At 39.6% G+C, this 24,542-nt stretch overlaps 1 protein-coding gene and 1 non-coding gene across 4 annotated transcripts in view; both read right to left on the bottom strand.

Annotated features, from left to right (window-relative positions):
- Positions 1 to 24,542, bottom strand: part of TANGO6 (transport and golgi organization 6 homolog) — a 152,257-nt gene that overhangs the window by 29,687 nt on the left and 98,028 nt on the right. For all 3 annotated transcript variants that reach the window (XM_006203733.3, XM_072967614.1, XM_072967613.1), the window contains exon 16: positions 7,608 to 7,759. In XM_006203733.3, the coding sequence (XP_006203795.2) occupies positions 7,608 to 7,759 (152 nt within the window). The remainder of the gene's footprint in view (positions 1 to 7,607; positions 7,760 to 24,542) is intronic.
- On the bottom strand, positions 12,779 to 12,937 carry LOC116281981 (U1 spliceosomal RNA). Its single transcript, XR_004191455.1, has one exon. It is a non-coding gene; the product is annotated as a U1 spliceosomal RNA (small nuclear RNA).

Here is a 24,542-nt window from a genome sequence, read left to right as displayed (position 1 = left end):
TTACCTGCCCCACTGTGGGGACATCAGATTGAAGGAAGAAAAGTTGGTCTAAAACCCAGTGGCTTCTAGGGACCACGGAGATTTAGCTCAGCAGGCTTCAGAGATCAAGGCCTCGCATGAGTATCAGTGTGCCAACTGATGAACGTTTCAGCCCAGGGATAAGGAAATACATAAACGAACTGATCTTCTAGCATGTCCCAACGGCCCAGTCCCACAAATCTAGTGTCCATCCCATGTGAGTCACCAGGGGCCAATTTCTGAGACTCTCTGCCCGGGCTTCTTCATTTGTGGAATGGGCCTCTTAGTGCTCATTTACTTTAAAAGTTGGCTCTATAACAGAAAAAGACTGGCAACTACTTGCAAAACATGGTGCCAGGTATATAGCTAATAATTATATGTCATAAAATGAGACATCTTCTATACCCTGTACCAGCTACCCTGCCCCCACCCTGCTCCTGGTAGGCACAAAAATACTCTAAAACCTCACTAAAGAGATACAACTGAAAACAACAGCAAAAAAGCATTTCTGAGGCGTTGGTGCAAGACTGAAAAGGAAGAAACAAAAATTTCAAAACGTCACAATGACATAAAAAATGTGAAGGTAAGTCCAAATTATTCAATTGGTCTCTCACATACTTTGTTATGTGATGTGCTGTGTGAGTATATATCCTGGCCAACTGTGGAGGGATTTCTAACTATGATAAGAAAATAGCCAGATTGTGTGCTTGGAAACACATATAAATACATATTATGTTTAAAGAATGGTTTTTTAAAAAGGTTTAAAAAAAGAATATAGGCACAAATGAGGAAATAGGCTTGTGCAGAAATTTTAACTATGCAGGTTGTATTTTTCACAGCTTTCAAACAGTTGGGCATAGTTCAAAGGGTCTAATTAATCAGTGATGGCACAGGGATTAGAAGAAGTAGCTTGTTCTTAAATATAATTGCATCTGTGATGCACTGGCATTTAATCAAATTGTATACCCATTGGACAAACTCGAAGCTTACATGTGAAAGGAAATTCAAGAAAACTATTTGGGGGCTTTTTTTCAATAAGACCCAGCAAGATGCTTTTGCTTTTGACTTGGGACCCTCACCCAAGGCCAAGAGTGGCTTCCATGCCTCTGGCATTAATGGTAGAAGCAATTCATGCCAAGGAGGAGTTCCTTGGGTGACCTCCAAACAGGCAAAAACATAATAGGTACCTCCACTTGCAGGCTTAGTATTTACAAGGTAAGAGCTGAAATCAGAGAAACAAGTTAGAGCTAGGTCCGAGTTCTTCTTGACACATAAAAGTTTAGCTTATTCAGTCTGATAACTAAAGTATGAAAGCCAGTTCAGGGCTGTGTAATGCACAGACTCTCCCAAGGCTTTTGCCTGCTTCCCTCAAGTTTGAGTTTTGGGCCCCTATTTCCACATCTGGCAGACAAAGCTTCCTGGTCTAGAACCCTCCTGATGTCCAGCTTTGCCACCTCTGTTCTGCCTCATTATGCTGAGTCGGTTGAGCTTCTGCCTCAGTGCTCAGTGTAAGGCCAGCTCTGACTGTCAGGCGTTATTCCACAATCAGGATAGGCAGAAGCATCCCGGCTGGAAAAGGGCTTCCCCTGCAGGGTTAGTTTCTGAGGTACGACCGAGAGGAGCTGGTTGTTACAAGCCTTGCTGAGATGAGCTGGAATGGCCTCCTGCTGTTAGTGACTTACACACCAGATTGTACCAGGGGCCCATCAGCAATCAGCCATCCGAGACAACCAGGAAGAGGCCTGTGAACAGAATAATGTTTGTGGACCTTCCTCAACATCTCTGTCACAAGGACCAAATCCTGTGAAATGTACAATGGTCAGCTGTACAAAATGTTTTTAAAGCACCAACATTTTAATATAGTCTTTAATATATACATCCCCTAGAGATAAGAATGGCCCTCTTCTGCTCAGGTCAGGCTACCGTAACCAACTTGTAATGTTGCTCTTCTGCAAGCCAGCAGGATAGATCCCTCATCAAACACCAGAAGCAGGGAGAATGCATGGCCACTCTCTTCCATCTGTCCAGTTTGAACAACGTCACTCCCACGGCTAGTCTCTCTCACCTCCAACCCCAAGGACAGACTCAACACTGCCTTCCACCCCTAAAAGCCTCAGCTAGTAGATAGATAGGTGATGTAATGTCTTTATTAATTTATGAACTGGTGTAATATTTCTCTTCTGTTTCTAAATCCTCCCAAAGGGCAGAAATTCATTCCACGTGATCTTCATGTCACCTGCCCTAAAGGTCAACATACCTATTCTGATAAACCAAACTATGGAAGGCTTTTTTTTAATTGGCTAAATTACGCAAATTGTATCCACTTCTGAAAGCCAGACAGAGAGAAAGGTGATGGCTGCTTTGGGAACACAAAGGTCAGTTTAAACAATTTAGCACATGATAGCCAACAGAAATATGGAAAAACATCATTCCACAAATAGCTGGCACACATCAAGCATAATCACAACTCTATAAAGATAAAACAAATGACAGGATTACCAAAAACCGACTTTGGAAAATTCCAGAAGAGGTACCAGAGTTGAGGTATCAAGAAAGCCTGATTTCAACTTTCCAACTGTGTCTTCATCCCTTTCCCTAAAGCTTTCTTTGTTAAAATTTGGTCAGTCTGCTAAGCTGTTTGAAACTAGACCATCTGTCCTCCTGTTTGTAAACTAAGAAACCTTAACAGCAAAGGCAGGGGGGCCTCTAATCCCCATGTGCTCAGCTTGCTCCCTTAACCTGCTGTCAAAGAGAACCGTGGTGGCTATGTCCGCCTCCTTGAGGTTTCCCAGGACATCTACCCAAGCTCAGGGGTCTATTGACCCTCAACTGTATGAGCTGTGTCACTGAGGAAACTACACTGATTGTGGCAAAACTAGTCATCAGTTCAGATCATTCAGTGGGACCAGAGGTGGTAGCTCTGCATCAAACCTCAAAGCCTGGGTTCGTGGAATTCTGAGCATCACATCACAAGCGGATTGCTCCTGCACTTGTCACCTGGGACATGTCTTATTTGCTGCAGTGAGGATGAGCCTCTCACTGCAGTTCACTTAATTCGTATTTACTTTGCATAGAGTGATAAAGATGAAAGAGTCTATCAAGATTTGGTTTCAAGCAACACAGTTCATGATAAGAACAAGGAGAAACTGGGAAAAATAATAATGCTGTCTAAACAGGTTAAATCTTGTTTGGAGAAAAAAAAAGAAACAGAAAAAAAAAAAGCTGAATTCCCAGCGCAGAGACTGTGGAAGCGCTGGTCCTATCCTTTTCGTTCCTTCGCTACCAGCAATCACGGTCGCAGCACAGACAGTGCCTGAATGCAGACCACCCACCAGGCAGGACAGCTGTCTTCAGATGCCCAAGAGCCACAGCTGGACCCCCAGACCAGATCATGTTAGAAGATCATGGTGGCAGGTTTGCTCAATTTTATATCAAAACAGGTTACGCTTCCCCTCTTTCTCAGCCTGGCTAACAACATCAGTGCGACTTCCTTACTGCCATGACAAGTCTAACGGAGGGTCCCAACTCTGTGATCCCTCAGGACCCTGGGCTTGTTCTATGACATCACTCTAGTCCACTGTCTATTTATTCCTCTGTTTACACTCTACTGAGATTTCCTTGGGGGAAGAGATTGGGTCCTCATCTGTGTCCTCAAACATACCTGGCACATGACGAACGCCCACAAAGGAGAATTCCTTCAGTTTGCAGCCAAAGACAAGTTTCCCCAGAGTTAAAGTTCCTTCTCCACCAGCTGCTGGGGCTAAGTATTTCTGAGACTACAAGAGATTTCTAGAGCTTTCATGGGTCACTGAGAGAACTTTCAGAGAGGAAGACACAATGATCTTTTAAAATAAATTAGGTCATTTTCATTCTTCTACTTTGACTTCCTATCTTACTCACAGTAAAAGCCAAAGTCCTTCCAAGGCCCCACTTGGACTGCCACTTCCTCCTGGACGCCAACCACAATGACTCCTTCCCTTGCCCTCTTCACTCAAGCCATACTGGCCTTGCTGCTCACTAGCATGTCAAGCACACACCTGCCCCAGGGCCTCTGTACTTGCTGCTCCTTCTGCCTAGAATGCTCTCTCCCCATGCATCTGCCTGGATCAGCTCCTGCTCCCTTCAGGTCTTTGCTCAAGTCACTCATCAGTGAAGTGTTTCTGCTCATCCAAGGTCACATACGACAACAAACTCCCTCCGGGCCCCTCACCTTACTAGACTTAGCTCCTTAGAATTTAGTCCAACTGACACAGTGTGTACTTGTTTACTAGCTTGCTTGTTTGTTACCTAACTCTCCTCTATAGAATGCCAGCTCCATGAGGACAGGAACTTTGTTAGGTTCAGAGCTAGATCCCTACCACCAAGCATATGTCTTGGCTGGAGTCTCATAACTTTGCCATAACTGGCAAAGAGTAAGTACTCAATAAATATCTGCTGAGTGATAAACGAATGAAGAACTACTTAAGAGCCAGGCCAAATCTCCCACTTTTTTGATGTGAATGGACAAGAGTGGTCTGACTACAGGAGGACTCAATGGCTAAAATACTAAGACTGTCTGTCAGGTGTCCAGTCATGTTCTGACTTGCACTCCACCCAAGGCAGCTGGTTTGGCACTGATGACATGGCAGGCGTGGGATGCTACACTAGAAGGAACATCTAAAAAGAAGAGACAGAAATTATGTGGGACGGAAACACATGGTTTTTCAAATCAGAGGGAATATATTGCCTTCTGAAGTTTCACTGCCAAAAGCAAGTGCTATTAAGGCAGGGCTGGCTACATGACCCTTCCTGTCAGTAGCTTTTCTCACATGGTAACTCTCCTCTTTTTCAAGAGCAGAAAAGCAGTCTTATAAACGAACTGCAATCATTTATTGAGAGACAATATAGAGAGGAGTGGTTAAGAGCATGGATTCAGGAACCACCTGCCTGCTTTCAAACCCCAGCTCTGCCACTACCCATCTGAATGACCTTGGCAACTTGTTTAACTTCTCTGTGCTTCAGTTTCCTCCGTGAGGATTAGATCAGCTGAGATATGTAAGGCACTCAGAAGAGTATGAAGTGCTTGCTAGCATTACGATTTCTAAAACATGTAGGGACTGGTCTTCCCAAGTAAGCCTTATCCTCCTCTTCCTTCAACATTAATCAACAAATGCTAAGTACCTACTATATGCTAAACACTGTGATAGGCGCTAGGCGATATGCAAAGGTGAATAAAGACTGGGTGTGTCCTGGCTGTGCTCACAATTTATTAATGACAGTGAACACTCCTGGGATTGATGTTGCAGAATGTCCAGGTCTCTAGAAGTGGGGCAGGGTCACTGGACAAGGGGTTTGCCAGGCAGATGCCCCCACAGTGGCAGCCCCTCGCATTGATTTGAAACAAAAGGAAGGACTCTCTCTTTGCGTTAGCACCCATGGGGAGCAAACAGTCTACTACCTATTTCTGCTTCGTTTCTGAGGGCTTAATCAGTGAGGCTCAATTCTTGCTGTAAGCCAGGAAGTTGTAAAGCTAACAAGACCCTTTGTGATGTGGCCTCTGTCTGCCTCTTGTCTCAGATCTGCTACCGACTAACCTCTTTTTAACTAACTCATCTTCCTAATTAACCAAACCAAGAAATTTCTCCAACATTTTCAGTAGGAAATCATATGCCACCAGCATGCTTCAGTATCCTTAAGAGAGAGAAAGGAAAGAAGAATCTAGGAACTCAAAAAGAAACATGGTCTCGGTTTCTGGGTTCAGAAGATCATGATATTCAGGCATAATGTGAGTTCACTGGTGTTAGAAAATGTATGGGATACTATCAAATCTAAGCTGATTCACTTGGCAATCTGGAGGAAATTTTTATTCAGTTCATGGCTTTAAAATTTTTTTAAAAATTTTTGTAATGCTTATACAACTCCATGAATACACTTAAAACCAATAAATTATACTCTTCAAGTGGTAAACTGTATAGTATACGAATTCTATCTCAATAAAGCTGTTATTAAGAATAATAGTATTTGGGTTTGGTTCAGATCATGGTCTAAGAGTTTGTTTCAGTTCATGGTTTATGGCTTAGTTTGGGTTGAGTCACGTGAAGAGACCAAGTAAACAGAGAAAAAAGTGTGGGGACCATTTCAAAATTTGACACAGAGAAGTTACAAAAGACTGAAATCTTCAGCTGATATAACCAAATAGACCTGCAAAGGCCTTCTCTTAAGTGTTACAAGTTAATATATTAAAAAAATAAGAGATTTGCTAAGTGCCATCCAAAACAAGTAATGATCAGGTGCCCGGTGATTCATGTATACTGGAGCACTTAAAGTTTTAAGTTGGTAATAATCATTATTTCTATGTTATTTTTTATAAGATACAAAAAGTTGGGTGTAGGGTGTATTTCTCAAGTTAAAGTTAAGAGAGAGGAAATGACTGATGGATACCTTTCCTAAAAATCCCAAACTGGAATTTAATGACAAGAGTAGCATTTATTATCAGTTAAATAAGGCATAGGGAGCTTAGGAGTCAGGAAATACCATAAATTCAAACGTATATATACATCCATAAGTGTGTTTCACTGCTTATTGATACGACACAATCAGCAGACATGGAAAAAAATTCCTTCTCAGCAGGTACTTCTTACGGTTTGATGTTCAACATGGTCAGACCTAGGATACTAAATACTGTAAAAGAAGCCAGTATTACAAGTTTTCTAAGTTGCTGTTCTTGTAAAGTTACATGCTCTATATGAGAAATCTAGTCTCTCATAAATAAAAAGGTAATATAATATAATCTGTATCTTATTTACATATTTATAATTTATAAGCCATCTTCTTTCATAAAAGATTTAAGATGGTGAAGCCCATTGGCAGTAGAAAGATTTCTGGCCACATGTTAACTAGCTTTTTTTTGTCATTATCATCTCTAAATAGCAGAGTGTCTAGTACATAGTAGGTGCTCAAGACATGCCTTAATACACAATGGCAAAGATAAAATTTAAGAGGCTAGAGGAAGACATTCATAGGGGACAACAGCAAGTGGTACCTTTCACTAAATCTTAAAACCAGGAGGAGTGTCCAGTGCCGACATCTTGATGTCTATTATTCTGGCTGCTCATTTATCCTTTACCTATTATGTACCAGGCACCAGGTATAAAGTGGTGAACAAAACATGAAAATTAATTACTCTTCTCTGATAAGACCCCATCCCACTGAACACAGAGCATCTTCAATCAAAGATGGTCAAGCAGAACACGTGTTTGCTTGAGATTTCTATGAACAGAGATGAGACTCACGGACAGCCCAGAGATCTAGAGTAAAGTTCTATCTGCCCTTTCTCAAAGTTTCTTCAATTCAGTTAGTCTCCTTGGAATCTTTACAATAAATCTTTTATGGCTTAAAGTAGGTTAAGATGACTTCCTGACACTTACTTACAATTAAGAAATTCTTAATAATAAAACTTTCAATGTACATATGAGACCAGTGAGGCTGAGGGAGGTTAAATGACTTACTGGATCCAGAAAGAGAACACAGGTCTCCTGACTCCCCATGCCAAGCTACATCATAGGTTCAAGTGAAAACAAGCTTTAGAGAAAGGAATCAACACGCAGTACCTCATGAACCACAGAGCCCAGCAGGAAGTCCAGCCTCTGGCACAGTTCTCCAAGGTTGGATAAGCTGCTGGCCCGGTGAGCACTATCTGGATCTCTTGCTCCCCTCAGGAAGGTGTGGATCAAAGGCTCTCGGTACTTTGAGACCATGTCCCCTATAGAAAAAGGGAAGAAATCAAAATCTTTTAAAACAAATTTTCAACTTTTTAAAGGAGAAATAACATATCACCATGGTGCACTGTATGGTGTTTCATACTTTTCAAAGTTCTTGCATGACCATTAAAAATCATGCTCTAGAAGAATATTTAATGTTAGGGAAAATATTCATGATGAATCATTTTGTGAAAAAGCAAGTAGAATCTCAATTTTAATCTAAAAATCTACATGTGGAAATAAAATATTTGAAGAAGATATACCTCATAATGTTAATAACATTTACCGTCAGAGAATCAGATTACAGGAAACAACATTTTTTACATATATATATATACACACACACACACACATATACAAGAAAAATGTGTATGTCATAAATATATAGCTTAATAAACTTTCACAAACTCAGTACAACTGTCACTAGCTACCAGTCACACAAATAGCAAGTATGGTCCTAGGCTAGACCCCAGTCACGAGCCCAGTACTTTCCCTACACAATTATCCTATCTACTCAGGCAAAATGAGTGAGAGACAATCAAAGCATTTTGGGTCCTTGTCAAAGAGAGATCTATGATTCTTCACTCATTTCGCAGATATTCACTAAGAGACGTACTATGTGATGTTCCTGATACTTGGGATATACCAGTAAACAGAAGAAACAAAGAGTCTTCCCCTCCTCAGAGTTTCCATTAAAGTATAAATTATATAGTACGTCAGAAGGTAATAAATGCTGCAGGGACTGGAGGAGGAAAGCAGGGTTAAAAAAAAAAAACAGGAGTAATGGGGACAGTGGCAGACTTTAGTTTTTAAAAAGATGGTCAGGGTAACCATCATTGCAATGGTTGAGATATGTAATCAAAGGCTTGAAGGTGAGGCTTCACCCATGTGGACACCTGGGGGAGCAGCACAGCAGGAAGGGGGAACAGCCAGTGTAAGGCCATGTGGAGGAGCACACCTGTGGAGGAACATGGAGAAAGCCCAAGATGAGGCTAGAGGGTGTGGGGTGGTGCAGATCCTGTAAGGCCTCATAGGCCACTATAAGGACTTGGTGTTTTTCTGAGTAGAATGAGTAGTCTTTGCGAGATTTTGAGGACAGGAGTGCAAAAAGATCACTCTGGCTGTGGTGCTGAGAACACACTGTAGTGTGTGTGTGTGTGTGTGTGTGTGTGTGTGTGTGTGTGTGTGTGTGTGTGTGTGTGTGTCTGGGGTGGAGCAAGGGTACACATTAGGAAGCTATTGCAGTAAGCTGCTTGAGAGAGGATAGTAACTTGAACAGTAGAGGTGGTGAGAAAAAGTTTCTTCATGGATTTCGAAGATTGTGCCACCATGATTTCCTGATGACTCCAGTAATGACTTCCAGGATTTTTGCTTTAGTGCCTAGAAGGATGAAGTTACTATCAGTTGAGGTGGGAAAGTCTCCAAGTGAAGCAGGTTTGGGGTAGAAGGAAGGAAAAGAATTCAGTTTTAATATGTTGAGTAAGTAGTGGATGATATATGGAGGTCAGAAGAGAATTCTGGGCTGATGATATATATTTTGGAATCAATGGAATGTAGGTTATATTTAAAACCTTGAAACTAGACATATAACCAAGGGAGTGAGTTTAGGCAGGGAAGAGAAGAGGCCACGAGCTGAGCCTGTACCTTTCAACATTAAGTCTGGGAAGGACTTGGGAAGGGAAGAACCAGCAAAGGAGACTGAAAAGAAATAACCATTCCAGGCAAGAGGAAAATTAGCATGGTGTCCTAGAAGTTAAAGGAAGACAGTGTATCAGAGATGAAAAAATGGTCAACTGCATCAAATGCTGCTAATAAGTCAGGTAAAAGAAGACTAAAAATTGATCATTAGATTGAGTAACATTATGAGGTCACTGTTGACCTTGAGTAACAATGAGATCACTGTTGATCTTAACAAGAACAGTATTTATGGACTGGTAGGGGTGAGTGCATGATAGAAGTGGATTTAAGATAGAATGAGAGAGAAAGAATTGGAGACAGAGCACTTAAGGAGTTTTTCTACAAAGCAGATCAAAGAAATGGGGTAGTAGCTGGTCAAAAGGAGTTTTGTCTTATTTTTAAAGAAAGGAGAAATAGCATGCTAAGGCATTCAGAACTGATTTTTCTTTTTTCTTTTTTTTTAAATAGAAACAACTTCTTCCTCCACAGGTGAGCCGAGAACTAAAGCTGTTCTGGCTTGATCTTGGCTCTGAGGCCCTAGTTCCAGAACCCAAGTATAACACTCCACTTCCAGCCTCTTTGTGACCCTAAAGTTACATGACATCTAAATAGCGACAAACTGGTTTCTGAAGCACATGTTTAAAGTCACCAAAATGATAACCTACATAGAAAAATCACCAACCTATCCTATCCGGCCCAGCTCAAATGCCAATTCCTTTGTGAAACCTTTCTTAATATCCTCAGTCAGCCCTGATTAGTCCTCCTTGGACGTCACACAGTGCTCTGTGCTTAAATCACATTTGTCACTAATGCCTTGACTCCTAGATGTTTTCAGCCTCTGTTTATTTCTCCTTTCAGACTATAAATTCCTCGAGGGTATAACTTTGATTGCTTCATCTCTGTTCCCATAAGTTCTTAATAATCTTTGCACACACTAGGTACTCAACAAATGCCAATGTTGAATTGAATTCATTCATTTATTCAACAAAACATAATTATGCGTTGGTATCATGCTAACATTCTAGGAATATAAAAATTGATAAAATATAATCTTTACCCTGAAGAAGCCCAAAGTTCAGAGGGTGGGTATAAACAGATAAGTACCAACAATTACAGTACTGTTTGGTTAATGCCATCAGTCAGGCAGAGGTTGCTTAGCATAATGTCACTAATCTCAGCCACTTGGAAGGGGGAGGAGGAGAAAGTTTATTTTTTGTTTTCCCTCAAAGTCAGGAACACAATGTACTCTCCTTACAATATTAGAAAAAGATGAGGAGTAATTTCTCTAAAGTGCTCCCAGTTCCTAATATACTACGTGCAGTCACAAAACTCACCCTCTGCCCAGTTAACATAAACATGTTACAGAAATTGAATCAATAATGACTTAGCCACAGCCTGTTTTCAGAATAGAAAAGAGAGGATTTTAACTGTGCCTACTCCTAGACGTAGTATTTGCATTTCTGAATATCAGGCCTAGTGAAGGTAGTTGCATAGATACACAAGGATATCTGCACAAAGGCTTCCCTACAGAACTGTAATGGTGAAAAACGAGGAGAAAAAAATATTAATTAATGTGGAGGTGGCTAAATAACCATGCATATTATGGAATACTACATGGTCATTAAAAGGAACAAGATAGAATTATATGCTATAATATAGAAAGGTTTCCTTAAGATACTGTTAAGTCAAAGAAATTTGTATCATTCCATTTATGTATGTAAAAATGCACACACATAAATTCTCTCAATATTAACAAACCACATTTACAAATTTAAATATGTATGTTAAATATATAAGTGCATAGATAAAAGAGGAAAAGGACATGGTAAAATAGAAAGGTTAAATAACGGCCAAAGAGTAAATGTAATCAAGATCAAACTTAGGTAGTCTGACACTTGACTCCTATGATATAATGCAGTTATATTTACAACTGAGAGGAAAACATTTTTCTACTTTTGTTACAGTACTGTCCCTTTCTGGAGTTAGGAAAGGGCTTGCTCATTCTGCAGTGTGAGATGTGGATCCAGAGTTAAGAACTCTGTGTTCTAACTTTGGCCCTGCTACCAACTAGCAATGTGACTTGGGGCAATTCGCTTCACCTCTCTGGACCAACTGGAGATGAATCAATTAGACAAGGTAATCTCTCTTGCCCCTTTCAGTTGGAAGTCTATGGGTTGATGAGTCACCTTTGGTTTAGTCATCAGGGAAATGATATTCAGGAGACTGGGAAAGGAAGAAAAGACACACATTCATGAGCCCTGGAGTGGGAGGCTGCTGTGGTTAAGTAACGAAGGAGCTTGTTGGGAAGGAAGTCGCTGAGTGATGAAAGAAGTCTGGAAATCCATAAAGAGGGGAAATTGCAGGTTGAAAAGGTAAGTGCAGATAACAAACTAGTTAATATTTATTAATGTAGGGATTTAAAGTTAAAAATAAGTAGTAAAGAAAGGTACTATGTGCCAGGTATAAACAAGAAAGACACAGTCCCTCCCCTCATGACATTCAAAATCTATGGGGGAAGAGGGAAAAAACTGACCAAGCAACAACAATGGAGTGAGATGTGCCCAAAATGGTGACAAAGAAAGATACTTTTATGAGTAATGTTTTGATCTGGTTCCAATTTCTATTAACAACAGCTCCAGTATTCTTATTCATCCAGACTCAAAAGCTTGGTGTTCTTTTTTGGCTTCTTCCTGTTACCCTTCAGTCAATCAGTCAGTTCATTTATTATTATTTAATCTTCATTTACTTCCTTATAGGATTTGAGGCAACTTACAATAAATAATATTGAAACTGAAGTAAGTATTTTTTAAAAGTTCTATAGTGAGTGACTGGAGATATCCCAAGTTAAGAATGGTTATCACAAATCAACCCAAAATTTAGTAAAACCAATTCTAGTAGCTAAGGCAAAAAAAGAAACAGAAAACATAGTTCTCATTATTCAATAAAAGAAGGAACATCAATTCATTAGGAGAAAAAAACTTTAGGAAAATATCAAGAGGTATCTCATTCATTCATCCAGCAAATCTTAATTGAGTGCCTACAATATTCCAAGTACGTTCTCAGTACTGAAGGTAATATAGCATGAACGAAAAAGCAAAGTTCTCATCTTCATGAAGCTTAATTCTAGTGGAGGAGAAAGACAACAAATAGTAAATAAACATTCCAGCAGCAATAAGACGTATGGAGAAAAATAAAGAAGAGGGAGGCAGCTGAGAGTCCGGGGTGAGGGCTCAGGGAAAAGCTCTCAGAGGAGAAGATATAAAGGAACAAGTCATGAGAAGACCTGGGGAAAAAGCGAAGAGCAGAATGGACAACAGAAGTTTTATATTCAATGTAGAAATCATGTGGCTGTTTCTTTCCCCTGCCACTACCACAAATTATGTGGTTGAGTTTCACACATTTGGGGAAATCACAAGGGTCAGCACATCCGGAGTGCAATGGATGAGCCTTGGCCTGGGAAAACCACCTTCGTGATCATGGTATCTCCCCTGCCAGGTAAGAATCATATGGTGTTTCTTATACCAACACACCATAAAAGTCAAGAGCATACCACTACATTAACAAAAGCAAAATTTAATGTTCTATTTATATAAATTTCTGCTCTGCCTGAGTTTCATTACTACTTTCCAAATGAGTATCCATTTAACAGCATGTTCCATCAATCCCATTCCTAAGTGTACTGAAGAACCAAGAGCAGTCAGTGGAGACTCAGCATCTCAAGAGCCCTGGACCCAGTCACCTGACTCTGGACTCACTTGCTACCTTGTTTTCCAGGTATTGGACTGGAAGAGCTGGAACACTCACTGCATTTCTCAAAGTGCCCTGCCATCACATTCTCTGCGACCTGATCTCCCCTAGACCTCACTTACACAGCCTAGATTCATCACACCCTTGCTCAAACCTCATCTTTTTTGGCGATTTACAGCTCTGCTCCCATTTCCTGGAGGCTCTGCTAGCCTCTGGCTATTCTCCCTCTCCCTAGTTCCTATCATGCTGTGTGGCTGGTTTCTTAAGACTATACTGGATCCTAGTCTCCAGGTTGGGAGTCAGCCCTGACCAGGTTTCTATGCAGAACAAAATGAATGCATATGACCAGAGAATACAACTTCCAGGCCTACAATTTGACACAGCCAAAGAATTTAAAGCTCCTATATAAAGGGTTCTTAATTTGAGCTTTAGGGATCCTTAAATGTCAATTTTTTGTGTACATTTCACTGGCATTCTCCCATTCTTCCTTGCAAACTGCACTCTATCCACCTTCCCCCTCTGCCCAACCATCACCCATGTGATTTAGGCTAAAGTCTCTACTGGTCTAAATGAATCATGGTGGACATATCCCCTTGCCTTAATTGCTTTAAGTATGGACATGTGACCCAGTCTGGACAATGAGATGTGAAGGAATATCTGCTGAAAGACCTTAAAAAACAGTTTGCTTCTGGCTATGATTAAGGATATGACACCTCAGAGTTGCTGCAGCCAACCTGAAACCGAGAGGGACCAGAGGATGAAGCCAGGAAAGCAGAGGTTGGCAGGGTAGAAAGATGAAAAGATTTGGGGTCTTTTTTTTTTTGGAGGGAGGAGGTAATTGGGTTTATTTACTTATTTATTTAGTCTGAGGGGAGGTACTAGGGATTGAACCCAGGACCCCATGCATGCTAGGCATGCGCGCTACTGTTTGAAATATACTTCATCAGATTTTCTGTCTTGAATGATGTCATAGAGACAGAGAATTAACCAATCCAGGGCTTTTTGTTACGTACAGTGACTCATTTCTTATTGTTTAAGCCAGTTGAATCAGGGATTTCTGTTACCTGCAGCCAAAAATCATTCTAACTGATATAATATGATACAGAAAAATTTAACATTGTAGCGTACTTCAATGTCAGTTCTATGTCTATCAATATAAGGCCAGAAAAGTTAGATTTGCCAAAACAAAGGAACTTAAGGCAGTATATGTTTTTAAAGGATTCAAAAGTCAATTTTATAACATATAAAGGAAAAAATTAAACTCAATAATTTTCTTTCTTCTAATTACAATTTTAATTGGGACAATCGCCTAGTATACAGCATGACTAATAATAACAGTATATGTACATACCTTTACATACATATATATGCACACACACACACCTTTCCCAAAGAGCAGAGTCACCTTTATATATCTGCCAACTTATTAAAAAAAGAAAGGTGAGTAACTATTTACAGTAGGAGTTCATGTGAGGGGATTATATAATGGGTGTATTTCACAACTACTGACTAACCCATTTCATTATGAACTAAAACCTCAGGCTCTGGGACTTCCTCTATTATTCCTTAGTTTCTGATTAAGCAATAAAACCTGGTTTTGAGATATATACACACACATATATATATGTATATACATATATATATATATATATATATATATACACACACATATATATAGAGGCTTTTGTCTTTTTGTGCTCTTCTTTATTCAGGTGAGATGTTCGTATTGCTTCAGTTGAAACTTATTTGAACTGCAAGATGCCAAGATCCTAATTCACCTTTTTGTCAGAAAGATGGCACACACTTGCCCCCTGACAAGGGCAAATATTTATTACCACCCCATTGTCTCCTTAAATGTATGAATGTTATAGGGCTTTTTACAAAAAATAGTATTGATTTCTGAACTTCCTCACTCCATTTTCAGAAAGTATTTATCACAGACTACAATATTTAGATTAAAAGATACCCATGGTTGTCCTTTCTAAGCCAAAGTCTCCAGCTTTCTGGATAGCAGCTACCCCCAGACTGGCAGCTGTGGGCACTACACAGTTTTACCCCTGTGCACAAGTGAAGACATTATCCCTGTGTTTGCTAAGGACACCAAAGTTTTGGTGGCCTTTGTGAAGCACCTGTGTGCATTGGGTAAGAATTTCCCAGTCACAAGCCTGGGGTGTACCAAAAGGTAATTGTTCCTAACCAGAACTAACCGAGTAGCCCCCTACCCCCACCACCATTTCTGTGGTTGGTGGACACACTTTATCTCAGCAGTTTGGGGTCCCTCAGTCTCTTCTATGTTGTTTTATTCTCTCTGGGGTAAATGTTCACAAAATCAGAGTTCTGTCTCCCTCTAAAAAAAAGATACCCATGGAACTGAAGTTGGTGAGACCACCAACTTTTCCTCCGGCATTTCAAAACAGCTTCAGGGAAATGAACACAGTAAACCCAAGACTAATTTTAGAAACATACTCAAGTTGATTTCACTCACTGGGATTTACCCAAGTTCAGCTCTAAGGCTTTTACTTTGTACAATGATAATGACAACACCTGGCTAGTTGCATCTCCATATTCTTTTCAGGAAGTCAGCAATAATCAACCGTATTGAGAAGCAAACAGCTGTGCGTTCAAGGAAGTAAATGAAGGATCTAGATTTGTTTGAACAAACTTGATTTAAAAAAAAGAGTTGCTTTGGCAGGTGAAAAGTCAAGCGCATAGTGAAAAGAGAGGTGAAAAAAATTTAACCTGCCTATAACTTGTTTCTATCAATTATCGTAGATACAAAAAGATTTCTTTAACAAATTAGGATTTGGAAGATATTTTTATCAAGTTTAGCAATGGTACTTTGAAGTCTAGATTGATAAATTCATTTATGCATATCAGATCCCATCTTCCCTCATAAAGGCTCTGAGATGACTTCCAACAAGAGACGCTTACATAGTGGAAGAGCACTATCAAATCTGAATTGACACAATAAACTTCTGGAGTCAGGGGACCTGCTGCTTTCAAGGGCTCAACTACTCTCCTAGTTAACTGAAACAGGTCATAAAAGTAAAACTGAGAAAAACTGAATTCAGGAGAAGGAAAATTCCACCCTTGGCCAAATCTTTTCACCATCTTTTCAAAACTCCATTATTAATGTCCAGGGGGCCTTCTATTCCTTCTTTCTTCCCTCTCTCCCTCCATCCCTCCCTCTCTCCCTCTCTCTCCAACCCCCTACCTCACCTTTTTGGGCAGGGGGGTGGGGGACATAGAAGTAAACACAGATAAAACCATTCTTAATTACTCTCTTCTGTCTACCAACAGGAAGTAACTAAGAAATATCCTACCTTGCTGGTTAAGGTGCTACTGGGTAAAGCCAATTATATTTTCCAAAGATTGTATGATCACTTACAGCAAGCACTTCACTGTAATCAGAAGTTTACATATATCCTGAGTAATGTTTTAGTCCAATGTTTCTGAAATGCAAATATGGGCACTGAAACTGTGCAGGGCAACTTGATGATAATGTGGATCCAAGTGATTCAGAATTATCATTAAAATGAAAACACAATACTTAAAAAATTATCTTAAAGAATTCACAGGCCCCTGAATTATATAGGAATTTAATCTCCAGACTTCAGTTTGAGAAATTTCCTTCCATCTAGCCAATTCAATGAAAACATTTAATTTGCACTACTATGCACAAGGGACTCTGTGGGGCACTAGGGATTGAGCAATGAAGGAAATTTTGTCCTTCTAGGAAGTTAGAGGTACCAAGTGTCATGAGAGCAATAGGGCGAGAGACATTTACTCTACTGGGGAAAGACTTCAATGGAGGAGGTGGCATTTAAACCAAATCTTGAAGGATGGTAAGGATTTTCATAGGTACAAGAGGAAGAATGCTCCGGGATGATGGAAGTATGTCAGCAGAGGTGGGGGGAGGAGAGAGACAGTAAAATAGATGGTATATTCAGAAAACAGCAGCTATACCAGGTGACTGTAACAAAGGGTGTACTGCAATGTGAGTATGATCAGAAATAGTCAGGGTCAAGTCATGGAGGGCATGAGGTTAAGGATTTGAACAATGGGAAACTGATAATGCTTTTTTTTTTTTTAAATAGACTTTATTTTCTAGAGCAGTTTTAGGTTCACTGCAAATTGGGCGAAAGCACAGAGAGTTCCCACATAACTCCTGCTCCTCTTCTACTCCCTCCTGTCCTCCAGATTCACCTAGAAACGTCCTGCACCAGAGCAGTACATTTACTTCAACTAATGAACCTACACTAACATCATTATCACCAAAAGGCCAAGTTTACATTATGGTTCACTCCGGGGTTGCAGGTTCCATGGGTAGACAAATGTATAATGACAAGAATTACAGTATCAAATGGAATCATTTCATTGCCCTGAAAGTTCCCTGTGCTCTGCCTGTTCACCCCTCCCTCTCCACTAACCCCTGGCAACTGCTGCTCTTCTTACTGTCTCTACAGTTGTCTCTTTTCCAGAATGTCACATACTTGGACTCATACACTATGTAGCCTTTTCAGATTGGCTTCTTTCACTTAGTAATGTATGTTTACGGTTTCTCTATATCTTTTCATGGCTTGACAGCTCATTTGTTTTTTATATGCTGAAAAATATTCCACTGTCTGAATATACCGCAATCTATCCATTCACTTACTGAAGGACAAAATCTTGGCTGCTTCCAAGTTTTGGCAATTATGAAGAAAAGGCTGCTATAAACATCTGTGTGCAGGTTTTTGTATAGATATAAGTTTTCAAGTCATTTGGGTAAATACCAAGGTGTGTGACTGCTGGATCATATGGTAAGAGTATATTTAGTTTTGTATGAAACTGCCAAACTGGCTTTTGAAGTACACCATTTTGCATGAACAGTTCCCCATCGTGCAAATCCTTAACTTTATGCCCTCCATGATTTGACCCTGGGATCGTATTCACCTTGCAGTGTGTACCAGGTTACAGTCACTTGGAATAGCTGCTATTTTCTGAATATGCCATCTATTTTACTGTCTCTCTCCTCCACCACCACCTTGCCCCCACACCTCTGCTGACACACTTTCCTCTGCCTGGAGCACTCTTCCTCTTGTGCTCATGGAAATCCTTGCCATCCTTCAAGGTTCAATTTAGATGCCACCTCCACTTTCAAAGTGACTATCTCATTTTGCATTCCCACCAGCAATGAATGAGAGTTCCTGCTGCTCCACAGCCTCACCAGCATTTGGTGTTGTCAGTGTTTTAGATTTCGGCCATTCTAACGGGTGTGTGGTGGTATCTCATTTAATTTGCATTTCCCTGGTGACATATGAAATGGAGCATTTTTTCAATATGCCTATTTGCCACCTGTATATCTTCTCTGGTGAGATGTCTATTTAGGAAATTTGCCTACTTTTTAAGTCAAGTTGTTTGTTTCCTTATTGTTGAGTTTTAAGAGTTCTCTGCATATTTTAGGTAAGTGTTTTATCAAATATGTCTTTTGTAAATATTTTCTCCCAGTCTCTGGGTCTTGTAGAGCAGAAGTTTTTAACTTTAACAAAGTCCAGTTTATTGATGATTTCTTTTATGAATCATGTCTTTGGTGTTGTATCTAAAAAGGTCGTCCAAGTAAATTTTCTCCTATTTCGTTTTCTCACAGTTTATATTTTTGCATTTTACATTTAGGTCTGTGACCATTTAAAGTTAATATTTATGAAAGGTATAAGGTCTTTATCTAGAATCTTTTTTGCATATGTATGTCCAGTTGTTCCAGTACCATTTGTTCAAAAGACTGATAACACTTTTTTGAACAAGGAGGTGGTTTAACTAGAGATATATTCTTGAGTTTGGTGAATCTGAACTTATATGTGTGTTTAGAAAGGACAAAATTCTTTGTTCTATGATACAGAATGAGGTTTGCATTCAATAATTAATCTCTAGCTGGATCATTTCTACTGCAATTTCTTCAGCACACTCTCACTCTGTTAACTGGTTGCAAAGTCACAGTCAGCCAGAGGGTATGATAATCTTTTAGAGAGCAACTTTTTTTCCAACTCAATAATTGTTCAAATAGTATGGGGTCTTCTCTACATAATATAAGGGTAATCAATAGAATGTTGATAAGGGTAGTCAATAGAATGTTAAGATGCACGGAATGATTGAAAACTTTCTACATTCTTTAGCAAGAGAAAGTTTTTTTCTATGATAGTCACGGAGGAATCAGGCCCTTGATAGCATAGTCATTGTAGGGTGTGGCCTCACCAGCTCAGAAATGCTGATGCCTACTTCATTCTTAATACATGCATAGAGTAATTTACTCCACTTGAAGCAATTGATGTCTCCTAATTTACCTTTTAATTCTTGTTATCAGGTGTCAAAAGTAAGTATTCAGACTAGCAATTAATACTCTGAAAATGCAATTAAGAAAGCAATTCAATTTACAATTGCATCAAAAAGAATAAATGCTTAGAAATAAATTTAGCAAAAGAAGTGGAACTCTTGTACTCTGAAAACTACAGAACCCTGTAAAAAGAAATTAAAGAAAAGTTAAATAAATGGAAAGGCATGCCATGTTCATGAACTGGCAGTGCTGTCAAAATTGATCTACAGATTCAATGTAATCCCCATAAAAAGCCCATCTGCCTTTTTTTTTTTTCTTCAGAAATTGGCAAGCTGATCCCAAAATTTGCATGTGAATGTAAGGGATACAGAAAACCAAACAATCTCTCATATTTCCCAATTTAAAAACTTACTACAAAGCTACAATAATCAAGACAGTATGGTACAAGCCTAGGGACAGACATACAGGTCAATGAAATAAACTGAGAGTCTAGAAATAAACTCTCATATTTATGGTTAATTGATTTTCAACAAGAATGCCAAGAGAATTCAATGGGAGAAATAATAGTTTTCCAACAAATGGTGCTAGGACAATTGGATATCCACATGCAAAGGAGCCGAACTCCTTCCTTGTACTATGTACAAAAATAACTTCAAATGATCCTAGATCTAAATGTAAGAGCTAAAATTATAAAACTCTTGGAAGAAAACGTAAGAGTAAATCTTTGCAACTTACGTTAGGCAAAGTTTTCTTAGCTATAACACCAAAAGCACTCGTGGCAAAAGTGAAAATAGATATGTTGGACTTCATTGATACTACAAACTTTTCTGCTTCAAATGTTACCATCAAGAAAGAGAAAAGACAACCCAGAGAATGGGAGAAAATATCTGCAGATCATATATTTGATTACAGGCTTATCTCTAGAATCTATACAGAACTCTTACAACACACACACACACACACACAAACAAATAAGCCAAATTTAAAATGGACAAAGGGCCTGAATCGACATTTTTCCAAAGAAGATATATAAATAGGCACAAGTGCTGATGAGGAGAAGAAACTGAAACACTTACACTTCTGGCCAAAATGTAAAATGGTGCAGCCACTTTGATGAGAATTGGAGTTACCATATGATCCAGCAACTCCACTCCTCGGTATACACTCAAGAGAATTTAAAACACATTCCCACATAAAAACCTAAATATGAATGTTCAAAGCAGCATTATTCATAATAGCCAAAAAGTGTAAAGGACTCAAAGGTCCACCAACTGATGGATGTATTTTAAAATGTGTTATATACATTCAATGGACTATTTATTATTTGGCAATAGAAAGGAAAAAGGTATATGCTGCAACTCAGACCAACTTTGAAAACGTGAAAATTAATGACGCCAGTCACACACACACACACACAAAAACACATTACATGATTTCATTTATAGGAAATGTCCACAGTAAGAAAATAGAGACAGAAAGCAGACTAGTGATTGCCTGACTAGTAGCGGGTACAGGGTTTCTTTTGGAGGTAGTGAAAATGTTTCAGAACTGACTGTGGTGATGGCTGTACAAACTTGTGAACATACCAAAAAATATGAATTGCACACTGTAAATTGGTCTATTGTATAGTATATGAATTATATCTCAATGAAGCTGTTTTTCAAAAAAGTTTGGGGGTGAGGGGGGAAAGGAGGGCTGCAGAATCTATTTTACATTAAAGCTGGAAAAAATAAATAACATATAAAAATCTTCCCACATGGGAAGAGAAGAGGTATATGGGTGTAAGCAAAATCTGATATGAAACACACTTCTGCCTTCCAAAAGGTCAGAGACCAAAGGCTTGGGACAGATCTCACAGACAATTCACAATGGCTGCTCCCTTCAAACATGAGGTAGGAGATTCGCATCTTTGATGATCTGCGCATTACAGGAACTGGGTTCCTGCCCTTGACCACCAGTCAAGCAGAACCCAGAGCTTTCCCACTGCTTTATGAATGGCATTGCTTCTGCCAGCTCTTTGCTTCCTTATTTGTCAGTAAAAGATGGTGTCAATACAATTTCAGTCTTGACTAATTCAGAGCTCGCAGTTTAATGGGTAACATTTTTTAAACCTTGCAAATTAATTTTCATTGCATCAGGTTTTTTTTAGTATTAGTAGAATATAAAAGTCCCTTTTAAAAGAGGCAAGAAAAGTATTGAAGATACAGACTCAGAGGTTCTTACACACAGGTATAGCCAGCTTGGCTCAATATTCCATGTCTAGGTATGCCAAACCACACTTGACAAACATTAACCCAGGGATGGTTAAGACCTCTTGCCAATATGTAAACATTTTTGAGCTCCAGCCTTTTTATGTAAAATCCCAATTTCTTCTGCTCTTTATTTCATTCCCTCTTAGGGACCAGATTCAAGTGGAGATGGACAACTGGAGTCTTTCTCTCCGTATCTTTGAATCTTCATCTTACCTCTCCAGACTCCTGGATCTCAATTACATTGTTTAAATCCCCTCTATAATCTAACCAGTTCAAGCATGAGCTTCCTTTTCCAGGCTGGTACTTCTTGTACTTTCAGATTTGATATTAGATATTTTGGGGAGAAAAAAGAGTAAAGGTATAAAAAGGTCAAATGTCGCAATATACTTCACTAAATCCGTTACCGGAAAAAGGGACCCAGAGAAAGTACTTTCCCCCCATGTATTTGGGAACTAAAGTGAATAGATCCCCCGGGGTAAGTAACACCATGAAGAGCCACATGCCCTCACAGAAATACTCCTGCCGACCCAGTCAATGAGGAAACAGGAGACAAAATATAGACCTAACTCTGTTCACGTACCCTTTTATGTCCTTGATAACGTCTATTAATGCTTCCTGCATTTCAGCACCTAGAACTCGATGCACTACTGAAAGAATGAAATACAGTAGAAGGATTACTGGTTTCTTGTAACACTTCATGAATACAACTTACTGCACATGTGGACCAGAGTCAATGTCAAGGTCAGAAGGAAATTAGATTGACATGGCAGATCCTGACAGGCAGGATTTCCTCTCCAAAAGCCATTTAGAGAATTAAATAATTTAAATGCAACTAATTTTCTGATGAACTTTATCATTTAAAAAGCTCATAGGTAAATTCTGATCTATTAACAACAATTACTTTTCAGCCTTGAATTTCCCCTGCAGCTCTGGTGAAATCATCTCTTTTCTGATTTCAGTTTCTCTTCTCCACATAGCCCTTCATGAACAGGGGAGAGATTTTAGTTAAGATAGAATATGCGGCTACAGTACAGTGGAATAAAAAAAATGGTGTGTGCATTTGTCTCTTTATCTGCAAAGCACTTGTGTGCCTATTATCTCATAGGAATCTGAAATCGGTAGGAAAAAATATTCTTAACTCTGTATTACAAACAAGGAAAGAAAAATTTGAATCAGGCTGATCCCAGGTCACACAGCTATACTGAAAGACAGATACGTTCTCAAGACCGGGCTCTTGTCTCCCAGGCAGAGGGCTCATTTTACTGCCATTAGGACACTGACTTGGCTCTCCATTAAGATCAGCAGGAACTTCCGTTCTAAAACAAAGGACATAAATGTGGCCAGCTACTCCCCCACATCTCTGACATTTCATGGTCTTCGAAATTTTCATTCTTTCTCGGTTTAACCTCATCAGGCATGAATGGAAGAGAAGACAGGGATTTATGTCTTATAACCGAGCATACGCCACAGGGCATAGTTCCTCTGGTCTGTGGGCAAACATCAGAATTGTCACTTAGTTGTCTTGTATAAGGGCTGGAATCCTATTAATTCTAGCCTAAAGAAGAGAACAAAGAAATTCCCCTTTTTTTTTTTACCATCTTCAAAGTGGAACGAACTGAACACTTCTGATTTCCTAACAGGAGGAGATGACTGATAAACGGCCTTGTGAAAGCTGCTGAAGCCCTACACTTGATGCACATATTAGGGCACTGCAGAGTGCTGGAGCCAAAGCCATCTTCTGGTCTTGATGGGGCTTGCCAGGGAGGCAGGTCGCGGTAGTCACTGGGCAAGAATGCTGGGTAGTCCCTGGGTAGATTCCCCCCTACTGGTGTCTACATGTCAGGACCCACTTTTCCCCCTAAGGCTAATTGTTGATCTGCTGCTTTTGCTTTTCCATTCATACTGTTATCCTTTTTAAGGTAATGTAACCAAGAGGTGACCTGAGCTACGAGTACGTTAGCAAAGATTTCAGGGGCTCGTAGCCTGCCCTTTCCTGGTTCTAGTTGCACTGTGCCTCATTACATAGACCACATAAGCAGGGATGATGTGGATGCAAGTTATAGGTAGACAGACTTTGACAGGCCAAGATGTAACCAAGGGAAAATCCCTGTGGGACAAGTTATTAAAGAAAAACAAACTTATCAGTAGGACTATTGTTGGTACAAGTGACTTCCCAGCTATGCTTTAAAGAGACAGAGACCTTCTTGCCTCCAGATATTCCTTTTGTTAGCAAACTGCATTGCATCAGAGTCTATTCAATCATTAGAACTTTATTTCTTTAGACTAAATAGCCTCTTTATTAAAAATGCAAAATCCCAAGAAGCGCAGCACAATGGAAGGCTGTCATCCACACCTTAGTAAATACTAATATACCTGCTACCTCCTTTTCTCAAGCTGGGAAGGAACAAGAAAGATTTAAAGGTGAAATAATTTCTGAAATTTGATGACTTTTAGTGACGGTCAAGCCCATGCAGAAAGTTTTAAGTGGGAGGGGAGAAGAAAAAGAAGGTAAGCCAGGGACACGGAAAGGAGAGGCAGAGACCCTACTTCACACCTGGACTTGCAAAAGGATGTTTTCTTTCCGTGTCTTCAAATGAGGGCGACGTGCAAACAAGAACCATAGATAAATATCTTTTGGACAGAGTAAAACAATGTACAGGAAATGCCTTGTACCAGCGGATTTTTGGCAACTCAATGAATTACAGTAACATAGAAACAAAGACAGTTTGAAACAGGGGATGCCAAGACTTCTACAGTTAATGTGTTAACTAGGTTGCTCATTCCATCTCAACAGCTCCT

Source organism: Vicugna pacos, chromosome 9 (genome assembly GCF_048564905.1).
Source record: "Vicugna pacos chromosome 9, VicPac4, whole genome shotgun sequence".
Taxonomy (NCBI): Eukaryota; Metazoa; Chordata; class Mammalia; order Artiodactyla; family Camelidae; genus Vicugna; species Vicugna pacos.
Note: the sequence above shows the minus strand (reverse complement) of the source record. Positions and strands in the feature narration are given on the sequence as shown.